We start from the raw sequence: 15195 nt of genomic DNA on the forward strand, positions 1-15195 counted from the left end.
AAAATATATATTTGCTATAGCAACTGATATAAAAACTTACATATTTGCAAAATAGATTTGAAAAATATACCTGCTATCAATGAACTGTTGAGCCAAGCTATGTAATAGCTATCTGGATACATGAGAAGTATTTCATTGCTGATGACAGAAATAGGTAGAAGTGAAAGTGCTCCAATTGTTACATTAAAAGAAAATACACAAATCCAGATTCTATGAGAGGAAAAATACATGAGAATTTCTTAAAAATCATATCAATTAAGTATGTAATATACCTGTGCTAAAACTGAATTTTTTACAATAGACAAATATTTTATCACATAGAAAATGATATACAATACAGCCGATGCTTGTTATAGCCACTATTTGTAATAGCAACCAATCTGGCATGATAAGTCCCAAATGTTTTAAATGTATTCATATATTGACTATCATATATTTTTTTCCTTCTAATATAACAACCATCCAATATAGCCAAATGTCTATTTTTGATGGAATGATAGGTGTCGTTACAATGAGCGTCAACTGTATTATGTAATAAGAAAAATATTATTTGTGTAAGTTCTATGTGAACATAGAGGGGGGGGGCAGGGTTCCCTTTCACTCTCTTTTGATGACACAGCAGGGAGAGGGGCTTACATCATCAGCAACACATGTATAAAAATGTGAAATCTTAGATGAATAAGAATTAAAGAAAATCTCAGATTTAACAAGTCTTCATTTACTACATAATTTATTGGGTTTAGGCTATTTGAGATCTGAAATAACTTAAACAGGGGCTGAGGCTCCCACAATAATTGAACATACTCTTGCAAGTAGAATGCAACACATGCCTTCACTCATGAATTCCCTTCACCAGTGACACTTACCAACCTCAGCCCATAAGCAGATAGTCTCTTTGAACCAAAGAAGAAAATCAATAGCGAACAGGGAATTTTCTATGTCACACTCCCACCTATACTAATGAATAATTTTTGGGGGCGTGTCCACCCATAGCGCCCCCCCTCCCAATGCTTCCTTTGTATTACTGCCTCTAGTGAACTACCAAGGAAATCTATCTATAGGCTCAAAGTATCAATGGTTTTGGAAAACCAATATGGAAAGTTAAGTCACAAAAACTAAAAGGAGTAATTTGATCATTTTTGTCATACCACAGCTATTTTCTGCACACGTGGGCTAATTAGACCTTGTCAAGGGGAGTGCCAATCTTCTCTCCTTTCATACAACATGGCTAATTAGACCAGTATCTACAATTTATTGTCAATTTCAAACACAGCAGCCTTTTTTATACTCACTGAGAGGTTGGTGCGCTAACTCCTCGATGTCAGACTTCCTGCGGTAGCAATTTTTTTCTGTAGTCATGTTGCCATTTCTGTTGTAGCCTTGTGTCAGGAAAGTTTTCTGACAAGGATGAACCGAGTATCGAACTTTCAACAACTATAAACATCCTCAGGTGCCCTAGGTGAATATCTTATTGATCAGGGCTACCACGCCCAAAAGGAGTAATGGTCACAAATTAAAAAATGAGCATGTTATCATAACTATGGTTGAAGCATGGTTATTTTATGCATACCCATACACCAGAAATAATTAGATCAAAACACACCATTTATTTGGTTCACTATTGAATGATTCAGAACAACTATTTTTCTATGTTCACTGAGTAATTGCAGTTCTAACTATTCCATGAGAAATTTATGTAACAAGTATAGTTGCAGCCATAGGAAAAAAAAACCAGCCATATAATATTATATGCATTTGTTATAGCATCATCTTTCTTCTTAAAGTGGAAAAATTACCTCTAGTCAGAAAAGAACTGAGTAAGTATCAAACTTATGAAACCACGGAATGTTTTTTGTCACATTAGATGGATGGCTGATTAACATAAGTTATTATTTGTGAATCCGAGTAATTATTTGTGAACCTGGATAATATTAATTATGAACATAGGCCTATACCTTTTTTTTTTAACTTTTAGATCACACAGTCTCTCAAAATACATTTTGATTAAGTAAACTTTCTTCCTTTAAAAACTGAAATAATGATGCACATAATAAATTAATTATGACATAGTTCATAAATAGTTGAAATTACTTTTTCAGAGTTGTTATATACACTCATTGCCATAAAAATTTGCGCACCAAGAAATAATTGTGGGATCGAAACGAAAGTTGGCCTGAAGGTACATGTCGGGCAGATATGCAAATGATTAGAAATGCAGCGTGATTGCGCATTGCGTAATGCCACTAGAGGGCGTTGAACTTCGTTCTCCTTGGAGTATAAAACAGGTAAGCAGAGCTTGCTGGAGTGTATTTAATCGTTTGCAAAGGAAATGCTGAAGTAGACATGCCGTTACGCCGTCGTCGAAGACCATATGAGCAGTTGTCAGAGTTCGATAGGGGAAGAATCATCGGGATGATGGTAGCTGGGTGGTCAGCTCGGCGAGTAGCTCGTCAACTAGGCCGTTCTGATTTTACTGTGAGGAGGTGTTGGGACCAGTGGACAGAAGAGACGTCATTTATACGGCGACCAGGTTCAGGACGCCCTCAACAGACCAGTCGTCGAGAAGACCGTCACATCATCCGAAACGCACGCGTAGAGCCAACTGCCTCATTGGCCGCTATCCAGACACAGGCAGAAGCTTCACTACGGGCCCGTGTCTTCCTGAACCATCGCAAGGCGCCTGGCTGAAGGACATCTAGTATCGCGCCGCCCATTACGTGTGCTGCCAATGACACCCACCCACCAACGCCTCCGTTTGGAGTGGTGTCGAGCACGACGGGATTGGACTGCAACAGAATGGAACCAGGTCGTTTTCAGCGACGAATCGAGATTCAACTTGAGCAGTGATGACAATCGTGTTCGTGTGTGGAGGCCCCGTGGTGAACGCTTCAATCCTGCCTTCGCTTTACAGTGATACACCGCTCCCACAGCTGATGTCATGGTATGGGGTGCCATTGCTTACGATACACGGTCACCCCTAATATTGATCCATGGCACAATGACAGCCCAGCGGTACGTCCATAACATCCTTCAGCCACATGTGTTGCCACTCATGGCAGGGCTCCCAGGAGCCAGTTTTCAACAAGACAATACTAGGCCACACACAGCAAGGATGTCACAAGACTGCCTCCGCCACATTACCACCCTTCCCTGGCCTGCTCTATCCCCAGATTTGTCACCAATCGAGCATATCTAGGATCATTTGGGACGGCAAGTTGGACACCCTACGAGGTTGGTCGAACTAGAGGCGCATTTACAGCAACTGTGGAACGAGATGTCTCAGGACATCATACGGAACTTGTATGCCTCAATGCCCGCATCGTGCATTCGCGCTAGAGGGGGTCCAACAGAGTACCAAAACTTCAGTTCATCTGTACCTTTTTCTGCAATAAATGATCCCTTTTCTAGGATTTTCTAATCACTTACTTATATCAACGTAGTACTTACATGTGCAAGGGCGTAGCCAGGGGGGGGACTTGGGGGTCTGGTCCCCCCCCCGAAATGTGAGAAAATGACTGAAAAAAGGGGAAAAGATGGCCAAATCCATTGTTCTGTCACTTTGGTCCCCCCCCGAAATGAAAGTGGTCCCCCCCCGAACGAAATTTCTGGCTACGCCCCTGTACATGTGTAAAATTTTGTTTCATTTTGACGACTTCTTCTGGGTGCGCAAATTTTTATGGCAATGAGTGTTATAACTGAAATATACTTACGTTAATTTCTCAGACATGGCTTCATCATATTCTCCTAAAAGAAAATAGAATAAGTTTTTATAGAACTTTTATTCCTATAAAAATTTAGATGATGTAAGATAGGGCTTGAAAAATAAAAAAAAAGTACATCAACTAAATTTCTTAGGAGCTAAACACATTTTTGCCCAGAGAAAACTAGTCAAAAATAATATTTTTCCTACTTTTCTGCAACTTTTCATAGAACCTTTCCATGTACATAGTCACTGATATAAATTCAGAAAATTTTTCATGGTAATCAGACTAATTTAGTAATCTCACATAGAAATCAATATCAATGTTTTAGTTGCAATAGTTATCTGGAACTTATGATTGTCAAGCCCCGATGTAAACCATACCTGATATACAAGTATGATATATAAAGAAATACAAGCTTATTTGCTGAGAAAATGTTTCAGAAGAGAATTCTAAAAAAACATTCTCAATTTCATGTTACATATATTTTATTATTAATATACTGTACTTCAAAATATAAAAATCTGTGGTGATCGATAAATCTTTCATATACTGATGTACTATAGTGAGTCAAATACCTGGAATTTCAGAAAAAGATGAACAAACATTTTGTTCAAATGCCCCTGTAGATGCATTCTTTTCATGAGAAGAAAAAGTATGAGAGAAAAATCTCTGTGCAACATTTATTCCCCCTTCTAATCATTTACCAGAATGGCAACATTTCGTGACCTTGGAAAGTACCTTTCAAATAATTTTCCTTCTGCATAAATTTAGCAACACGTTTTATAAGTACAAGAAAGGAATATAAACAAAAGTAAATAATGGCTGCATGGCTTTTAGTTCTTATTGACTTTATAATCACAAATTTCCAGTTTCTCAGATACTGAAAGAGCAACTCCATTCGACATGATTCAAATGGTGCAAATCGAGGGAGATGATAGCACTCGAAATGCAATGACCAGTAAGTAAAAACATGAACTGCTGAAAAACGCATTTTGGCAACCTTGAACAAATTGGTGCAGTATGCTCATTGTGTACTTTCTCTTATCAACAAATCCATTCCTTCGAATGCGTTGATTGTTTTGATCCCTACACATGTTCAGATATTCAATGTGCTTTCTAAGACCCCCTGACCAAACCATTTTTCATTCTTCAAATCATTTGCTCTAAACTATTGTTATGCTGACCGATAATAACAGTGGAATAAAAAGGATAAATCCTTAACTACTTTCGGGGGGTCCCTTAAAAGGGTATCGCAATTATAAGCAGCCTCCTCATTTATTTAGATATGGCCTACATCGTTTCCCCACTTACAGGTTCTAATATTCAACTAAATGGTAACAGTCACCATGCCTTTTGTACTCAATGCTGTTGCAAAACTTCTGGGAAATCTCTACAGAATGATACTTCACATCTACATGATCCATAATTTGTGTTATACTACTTGGTGTCAGAGTAATGGGCAAAATTGGCTAAGCTCTCCCCTCTTGGGACATCGACGATTGATGATTTGTGGGGGGGGGGGGGGCAAAACGATGGAAGAAATGTGGTAATTCTTGGGAGATGACACATTGACTTTGTATCTATCCAAATAAGGCGACTGGAATAAGGATAGCAGGCTTGTTGGCAGCCATTTTGTTCTCGGGCTGGGATCCTATATGGTTGCTGCACTGTAGAAAAAAGACTGAGTGAAAATTTAGATTTAATTATAATTTCCCAAACTTTGTTCCATCACCCAATTTTTCAATTTTTTTCCTCTCATCACCAAACCCTCCCACCCTAGCGAACCACAAGAGATCTTCTAGCTTCTACTTTGAAAATACTGGATTAAATGAAGGAAAAAGTACTTTGGAGTCATTCAAAATGCAGAGATAGGAAAAATTACTAACTTTGGGACAACCATTAAGACATCTATGCCTCTATATATTAGAAAATAATTTCTGCCAGTTCACAATAATTTTAGCTTATTTGATTCTGTCATTTCACTAGAATTTTCTTCAATATACTTCACATGCTGAATAACACAAACAAACACATAGGCTCAATTATTTAAAGAAATATATACATATATATATAATTTTTTTTTTTTTTTTACAAATTATGCAAACATAATATACATAACTCATGTGGAAGCAAGCCTTTACAGTTATCATATTCATAACAGTACATATATTTAGATACAATGTATTCAACAACTAAGCTGCAGCATGAGGATTTGACCTTTAAATTTAAAATTACAGAAAAATCTTTAACAGATCATCGAGTTGTGAATTCATCTGAAAAGAAAAATGAAATGAAATAAAAGTATAATATACTGTATTTAAAACCAACACTTTGGATGAGCCACAAAAAAGCCAAAAAACTGTAAATGAATATTAAAACAAAAATTATGGCAAAAAAATTGTGCATGCATGAACATTAAATATCCATAATTACTCATCCAAAACCGTCATAATAGGCCACTAATAAACTAATCTTTGAAACTTCTAAATAAAGGTATAAAAGTATAACTATATTCTAACAAATATTCATGAAAACAATACACTTGGATTGATTTTAACGTGAATACATATATATATATATTTGTATGTAGTCAATGGCCAGCCAACCAAGTTTTCTCTTCCCCTTTCTAAAGTGAACAAATAAGAAATGATGAGCAAAAGAAAAAACAAGCTTTTCTTAAGCATATAAAGACTGGCAGTTCCATCACATCAATGCTTTTTTTTTGTATTTTAAGTACCAGACCCTAGAGTATTCCAGAGCTATCTGTGTGTATTTCTTAAAATAGTTCAATATAGGTCCAATAATTAAAAGTTTATGCATGTTTGATTAGGCATACCCTTTTTTCAGGGGCTGCCCTAAGAGCAGAGGCATCTTTATGGTTTTGCGACATGTGGGCTGCATGAACTTTGCAGACAATCCATTCTTTGAATTTGAACCTGCTTGGCCACTTCTCCTGTAAATATGTTCGTCTTTTTAGTCACTCACATGCTTGCATACTCACTCGCATGCTTGCATACCCTCTTGGTCATCCACATGCTTGCGTACCCTCTTAGTCACTCCCATGCTTGCGTATCCTCTTAGTCACTCCCATGCTTGTGTATTCTAATGGTAACTAGCATGCTTGCACATGCTCTAAGTCATTCTTTTGGCCACTTATTGACTTGGTTCTTTGCTCTCTAGGTCACTTTCATACTAACACGATCTCTAGGTCACTCTTTTGATAAATTACATGCTTGCTCATGCTTTAGGTCACTCTTTTGACCATTCAGATGCTCACACACCCTTTAGGTCACTCTTTCGGTCATTCACTGTAAATATACCAATGCCTATGGGTGAACTTATAGTGAAGTGAAGAGGTACGAGTTGTAACTAGAAGAAATTGCAACTAGGACGAAAAACTGCATAGGGTGGAGGAAGGGATGTCTGCACATAGTAAAAGAAGAGGAGGATAGAGAAAATGGCTGGAGAGGTTCTGACATGTAAGGGTGTGATGATGATGATGATCCCTCTGCAGAAGAGGGAAAGAGAAAAAGTGAGAAACTGACCAATCAGCAGATCTAGGTAAAAACAAATATGTTTGTTCAACTCCAGCATCTCAGTGATTGGCCTCTTTCTCTCCCTTGCCTTGCTTCTTGAGTATGTGCAGTGTAGAACAAAACAATAAAATTGTTTTTTTCGCTAGTCTTTATTATGCTGAATGGCTGAATTCAGATTTATATTGATTTTTAATATTTTTTCCTTTTATTTCCCCTCCTGATCCTTCAATTCAAAAATATCAATAAAAAAATTCACGAAAAAAAAATTTTCCTGTACGGTTTCTGGACCCACTCATGTCCATAGAAATAACATTCAAAAAACAAACAAAAAATTAAATTTCATTCTTCCTCAAAAATGGGTGATTTAAAAAATTAAATTTATGACATAAGTACAGAAATGTATGAAGTTTTTGTTTTCTAAATTATGTTTGGAATTTTTTTTTCTAATTATCAAAACTGATGTTCCTAAAAAGGTTAATATTAAATTTGTGGCCACAAATTAATGATCACTAATAAACATATAATTTTGTTGCCTGTTGTAAAAAAAAAACTAAGGGAAAGAAATAAAAAAAATTTGAATTCTACGTCTATTATATTGATTTTTAATTCCACTAAATTGGATTTTTAATGAAGATTCAATTTTTGAGCCAATTACTCCTAGTCTAAACACGATAAGTCACCAAATCGGCAAAGCTCAGAAAAGAAATCAAGCAAGATTCAAGAGCTGATATTAAATTAATTTGAATTCACCTTGCGGTGTTACTTAAAAATAATAAAATAAAAATATTTGTAATTTAAACATGTTATTTTCCCTCAATACATAAAATAAATTAAGATTCTTTCAATAAAATAGCGATAGGTTGCTACTATATAGTAATAACTCCCCAAACTTGGAACAGAATACGTGAGCGATCAGAAATGTTTCAAGACTAATTCATAATTAATTCGAGATTCAGCTAGCTCTGTTAGTCAGAAATTCTCTAGGTATTATGCATCATTTCTCCTAAATCAAACGGAATATAAAAGGAAAATGATTTTGTATTTTAACATTGCCATAATTCTTATGCCTAAACCAGGGTTTTCCGACCTTTTATCAATTTTAGCAATTTGGCTAATCAGATGGGAAAAAGGTTTAACCAAATGAGAGAGAACCTAAGCTAAATTGACACATCATAAAATGCAAATTCCAAAACAACTGCGTCAAATGGGCGATTCAACCATCAAGAGGCCAAATGGACACTCACGATTTGGTGAATTCAATTTTTTATTTATTCCCAAAATGAAATATTTTGTTAAGATTTCGCGCAATGGCGATTGGCAGCACGAATCCTGGCCTAAACACAACACAAAATTATGCCGCCAAATGTCATCTGCTATTTCCTACCGATTATATTTCAATTTTTTTCATTCATTTATTCATTCAATATTGCTTGGCTAAGGCCTATACAAGAGGATGTGGTTATTAAATACGAAAAAAATGATGATTGATGTTACAAGAAAATTTGGAAATCGAAGTACAATCTAAAATATTTGGTGGGAGGTTGTTCCAGTCGGTAATGGTTTTTGGGAAGAAACTAAATTTACGACAATCTGAAGAAGCAAAGATGGGTTGCAATTTTTAGGGATGGTTAAATCTAACAAAAAAATGTGAGGGTTTTAATTAGAATGTTGGAAGTGTCGATATTAAAAACCATATAGGATTTTGAAAATAAAAGTTAAACGAGAGATAAGTCTAAGAGAGCTAAGCGGTTAGATATTGAGTTGGTACTTGAATTCTGAAATTGAAACAGAGGAAGAACATCAGTCAGAAATGAAGCGTGTGGACTTATTTTGAATAGATTCTAATTTGCCTATGTTGGTTTGCATATTGGGGTCACAAGTTTCACAGGCATAGGAGAGAAAAGGGAGGATATATGTCTGGAAGCACAAGTGACGAACATGATGGGTGGAGTTTTTCAGGTTGCTACGAAGAAAAAAAGTTTTTGGAGACATTTGCGGGAAAATATAATCAACGTGAAGATTCCAGCTGAGATCCGCAGAGATTATAATGCCCAGGCACTTATAATGGGAAACCTCAGAGACAAAAGAATTGTTGATTGAATATGGGAAATCCAGGGAAATTCTTTTATGGGTAACTCTCATAAAAACTGTTTTTGAGGAGTTGGAGGGCAAATCCCAGGTTGAGCACTATTCAGAAATAATGTTAAGGTTGTGTTGAAGAGATTATTGTTTGGATGTAATGGAAACTGTTTGGTACATGGTACAATCATCTGCAAAGAGTCTGATACAGCAATTAATGGAGTTAGATTTGACATAAATCAAAAATAGTAAAGGCAAGAGGACAGAACCCTGGGGCATGCCAGACATAAGAAGAAATGGGGAGTTCTGGCCCTTGAATGAGACAAACTGGCTATGGTCAATGAGGAAGGTTTCCACACATTTAAGCAGTTGAGTACATGGGTTAAGGGTTGACAGTTTCAGTAAAAGTTTATTATGGAGCACCCAGCCAAATACTTTGGAAAAATCTAGGAAAATAATATTGGATTAGAGTTTTTTGTCAATGGTGCTCATTAGATCATGTATGAAAAGAGTTAACTGGGTAGATGCAGATAAAAATCTAAAGCCATGCTGGTTAGGGAAGAAAAAGTTAATCGAGTCAAGATGGGTACAGATTTCTTTGGCAATTATGTGTTGAAAAGCTTGCAGCATGTGGAGGTGATTGCGATGGGTCTGAAATTAAGGGGATGGGATAGTGAACTTAATTTATGGATGGGTATTATCTTATTAAATCAGAGAGTAGATTAGATACATTTAGTGAAATGTTGAAAATAATAAGGAGGTAGTTAGAAATTTCACCTGTGCAAAATTTGAGGATGTGGCTACGGATCCCATCAGAACCAGTAGAGTGGGATTTTAGTTTTTTTTAAAGATTCACAGAAGACCAGCTTTAGAGAAAAAGACAGGATTGATTGGAGTTGTGAAGTGAATCAGAAAAAAAAAGAGTATTGATATATAATATACACTCATGTCCATAAATTAAGGATAATTCAGAATCACACGGAAATCGAAATCTAAAGTAAAAATTTCACCTGTAGGATTATCACACACATCTGCAAGAATGATATGCAAATTTCAGGAAGCCACCAGATGATGCCGATAGTACGTCACAATGATGAGAGTGTAAGGGGGGGGGGTATATAAGGAATGGTGGCAAAGAAGTAAAATTGTTCACACGAGTTCTGTAAGGCACTCAGTGCCATAAGCGAATAGTTATGACACAGAAGACACATGTGGATGATTTTTTACGTGGTAGAATTATCGGCCGCCTCGAATGTGGGCGTACTCAGATGGAAGTATCCGAGGAACTTGGAACTGCCCAAAGTGTCATCTCTAGGCTTTGGCAACGATTCCAAGATAACGGAAATGTCAGTAGACGTTACAGTACAGGTCGCCCCTGAGTTACAATGCCGAATGAAGACCGGTATTTGGCAGTAACTGCCAAAAGAAGCAGACGGAGCACAGCATCCGACCTGTCTCATCAGCTATCTGCAGCCACAGGTACCACAGTTTCAAGGCAAACCGTGTACAGACGTTTGGGAGATATTGGTCTATATTCTCGCAGGCCTGTCAGATGTGTTCCGCTCACGCCAACTCACTGTCGGCAGCGATTAGCCTAGAGTAGAGAACATGCAATGTGGACATCGTCACAGTGGGCTTGTGTGATGTTTTCCGACGAGTCCAGGTTTAGCTTGCAGTCTGATTCACGTCGGACTTTCATATGGAGAACGCCAGGTACCCGTTACCACCAAGACAACATCATTGAACGACACCGTTACGGTGGTGCAGCATTGCTCGTTTGGGGTGGAATTATACTGGGTTCCAGAACAGATCTGCATGTTCAAACCGGAACCATGAAAGCCCAAATTTATCGGGACAACATTCTGGAACAACATGTACGTTTGTTTAGGGGTGCCATGGGCGCAGAATTTGTGTTTATGGATGGCAACGCCCGTCCTGACTGAGCAAACATAGTAAACGAATGCCTTGAATCTGAGGATATAACCCAGTATGAAATGGCCAGCATTCTCACCTGACTTGAATCCGATAGAGCATGTGTGGGACATGTTTGGCCAACGAGTGGCAGCCCGTCAACCACCTCCTACATGTGTACCGGAACTTCGGAGAGCATTGCTTGCTGAGTGGAGTGATCTTCTCCAAGATCAGATCGATAATTTGATACTAAGCATGCCTAGGTGTTGTACGGACTGTATTTCATCGCATGGGAGACATACAATGTATTAACCATCATACCAACCATGTAATAGTAAGTTTTTGTAAAGGAGATATTTTTCACAATTGCTCCAGGGAGCAAAAATCATAGTTTTTATGAATGGTATCATACATACATCATCGTTTTTGTCTTTATCTTTCGTTTAATAAATGGGCTTTATGAATAAGTAACGTTTGTTTTGTTTCTGAACCTTTATTTGCCGGAGCTGGCATTATCCTTAATTTATGGACATGAGTGTATATACTATAGTTTGGTATTTAGTTCTTATTTAAAAACAGTATCACAAATATGATTTTGAAAAAATTGAATTCACAAAATAATAAAAAATTTCACTTACTTCTCACGGGCAAGTTCCGTTTCTCAGTGAGAACTTGGTGCTAATGCAGTTCACGATCCATTTCTTGCATCAATATTTATCGTGCTGGAATCTTATTTTATTGGAATTTGAACTTTTCAGAGCTCAACAACAAGGCATTTTTGCAGTTATTTTGCAAAAAAATTACAAAAAAAAAGGACTCAAAACACTCTAATAATAATAGAAAAAGGAAGAATTTGGAGAGAGCTTCCACACACTATCTAGGTATCACACTTTTGGTCATTCATTGTGTGTGTGTGTGTGAGATCTGTAGGATAACATTGAACATCGCTACGAAAAGGTACAAGATGGCGCATGCATCGGCCTGATATTTCTAGTGGCTATACATCCAAACAGAAGTTGGCATTATAATGAGTTGGTGTTAAAACTGGTTTTTTACATTGTAATCCTTATATGGAAGATTTGTTCACTGAACATTTGTGGTGAAAAGTGGGTTGGTGCTACAATGGGGTCCGACTGTATATAATAAATTGCAAATCCACACATTGGCAATTTGAAGATGGCACACCTATCTATCACCAACACAAATCTGACTCAGCTCCTACAGTCAGGTGCAAAATATATAGCAGCTAAATGGTGAGAGACTAGAGTTGTGGAACATCAGGCAAGGAAAATGATTCCAGCTAGAAATCGCTCTGCAAGGATTATATTTATATGAATCAGAATCACATTTACTTTAATTTTTTAACTTTGTGCCAACTGAAAGGGGCCAATTTTTTAGGGAGTCAACTGAAGTGGGGGGGGGGCGATTTTTTTTATCATCAATATATTATTCATTTACACTTGAAAAATATCCAGAACCAGTCCTACAAACAATAGGTTGTTTTTTGCATGTAGACTCTTGAGATTGTGACTAGCTAGGCACGATTCCAGTTGAGGTTGATTGCCTCTGTCCACCTCCCACCCTCCTCTGGAACTGCACCAAATGTTGTTGAACATTGTTCACGATTGGCGAACAAAATTTCACTTCCAAATTTTAATACATGCGTCAAATGGCAAATTTGACCATCAAGAAGACAAACGGGCACTCTATTTGGCGAATTAGATCATTTATTTATTCACCAAATGAAATATTTTGTTGCAATTTGGCACAATGGCAATTGGCAGAGTGAACTGTTGCAGTAGTTGCATGATATAAGAAGCAGAAGAAAATTATTTTGGTTGAACAGATGGTCACAAAGTGTAATAAGTGAAATATCTTCTCATTAGACAGATTTTGCCAATAGAGTAAATCAGGGAAGTGTGTCAGGGCCAGTGCTCTTTACGATATTTATAGATTACTTCGGATTCGGAATGAATGGATTCATTGATAGGTTTGCTGACGATATCAAATTGATAAAAATTCTATGGGATGTGCAGGGCCATCTTAAGAGCATCATGTGTTCTGGACAAAGTGATTTTTCTGAGGCATCTTACCTGGCTAGAAAGGCGTGTCCATCAATTTGCATATGCTTGCTCTCAAAATTTTAACCTTTACCTTTAAACTTTTTATTTTAATTTTTTTTTTGAGACCCGGTTGGACCCATGCATTAAGGCAGCACTGGGAATGACGAATGCATCTTGAGCTGAACAATGAGGTTATGCAGTTCAATGTAGAAAAGTGTGTGATTTAGAACACCAACAATCAGAATTTTTCGAATCCTTAGGGATTCGAAAAATATCATTCATGAATGATATGGCCAGACATGCCACCACTGGCTTAGAGCTTGTCAGTAGTAATAAATGTTCAGATTTGTCATGGGGGGGGGGGTACCCGCTTAGGACAACATAATCATAGTACAAGAAAATAATCACTCAAAAATGCAATTTTGATTTTGAAATTTTAATTGAAAATTCATAAAATACAACACATAATTGGCACTTGACTAGAAGGTTCAGACCACATGAGCCACCTACCGAAAAAACTTTCCGAGGTCGCCCTAAATAATTCACAAATATTCAATACAATCCCAACCTGCATACTTCTTGTGGGTCGTATATATGGACGTCTAGAAATCCTAGACCCCCTCCCTGTTTTCTTTGTATCAGGGCTCCTACGCCACCTACGACGAAACATTCTTTCCGACACAAGTTCAGCGAGCTTGACCATACACTATGAAAATGAAGCCGGGTCCCAACCGTCAGTGCTGAACCATTCAAAAACCTGTTTTCAGACCACAGCGTGGGGCAGTTTTGATGGAAAACAAGGTTTTTGCTCATTTGGGCATCGAGTTGAGTGGCGGGTTTATACGTGGCTTTAAAGATTTCCTTCCATGCACAGACTAAAACAGATCGCTCCGAGTTAGTCTTCTAACTCTCTCACATGTGTATATGAATTAATCGTTGTGGTATAAAGATCGATGCAATAAAAAAAATAAGAATAATAATAATAAGTAAAACACCTTAAGAAACTCAAAGACCCTATCTTTTTTAAACCGATTTCCGTAGTATTGAGAGTGTCTCTTGTAGCTCCGTAGTTTATAGTGGTCATCCGTAGAAACTATGAAGATCTGTAGCAGTTGGTAACTCTGTATGGCTAATCTTTGGTGTAGTCGAGAGATTTTCTTTCTTCATCTTTATAAATAAAACCTTTATAAATAAAATAGGATGTTAAGTACCATTCAAGCATTCTGTTTTGACTTTGGCTTCCCCTCCTGCAATGAGGAAGGAAAAACTTCTTTTGACCGTTTGTAATTGTCGATTATTAATCCAGTAAAAAATGGAAGAAAAGGGTATGTGGTTTGTTCAAAAAGTATCCGACCATAATTTTTCGTGCCTGATGAAGTTAGGGAAGCGTGGCTTGGTGCACGTATGTAGGCAATCCTAGAGCTTAAGTTTTTGATTAGTGCATAATACTATGCTAAAAAAATTTCCTGCCCGCAGAAGCTGCTAGTCGCAGGCAGACCGCCGATGAGTGAGGAAGTGAAAGTGTTTTTGACAAAATGGCAGGAAAATTTGAATGCTATTGCATTAATCATGATGGAGCTGCCCATTGCAATATAGAACCTCTTGGTAGCACTCCCTAGTAATGGTTGTGTGTACTCGTGATAAACCACATGACTGGAGTAATAGAAGGCAGTCAGCATGACTGACATTGCATCTCCTGAAGATCAAATCATCAGTCAGAATGGAATGAACAGATCTAATGCTAATGCTCACCTTGTCTACAAGTGCTCTAATCATGATTTGATGATCCTGCATCACAAGAGTCCTTACTTGGTCAATAATGATCTCATATCTGGATGTTGAGGGTCAGAACGTGCTCTCCGTTGATGTTCAGCCATCTTTGAAGCGGTTGTACTACTCCTT

The 15195-nt window shown here is 37.3% G+C and overlaps 1 protein-coding gene and 1 non-coding gene across 2 annotated transcripts in view; both read right to left on the minus strand.

Annotated features, from left to right (window-relative positions):
• The window catches only part of lili (LMBR1-like protein lilipod), an 81005-nt gene that overhangs the window by 63078 nt on the left and 2732 nt on the right, over positions 1–15195 (minus strand). The window contains exons 3-4 of the mRNA XM_089238807.1: positions 3711–3744; positions 71–210 (exon numbers count right to left, since the gene is read on the minus strand). Coding sequence (XP_089094933.1) covers positions 71–210; positions 3711–3744 — 174 coding nt within the window. The remainder of the gene's footprint in view (positions 1–70; positions 211–3710; positions 3745–15195) is intronic.
• LOC149079921 (U6atac minor spliceosomal RNA) lies at positions 1098–1226 on the minus strand. Its single transcript, XR_016193628.1, has one exon. It is a non-coding gene; the product is annotated as a U6atac minor spliceosomal RNA (small nuclear RNA).

This window comes from Pholcus phalangioides, unplaced genomic scaffold (genome assembly GCF_987345545.1).
Source record: "Pholcus phalangioides strain wild (caught in Gottingen) unplaced genomic scaffold, Ppha-v1.0 ptg000011l_1, whole genome shotgun sequence".
Taxonomy (NCBI): Eukaryota; Metazoa; Arthropoda; class Arachnida; order Araneae; family Pholcidae; genus Pholcus; species Pholcus phalangioides.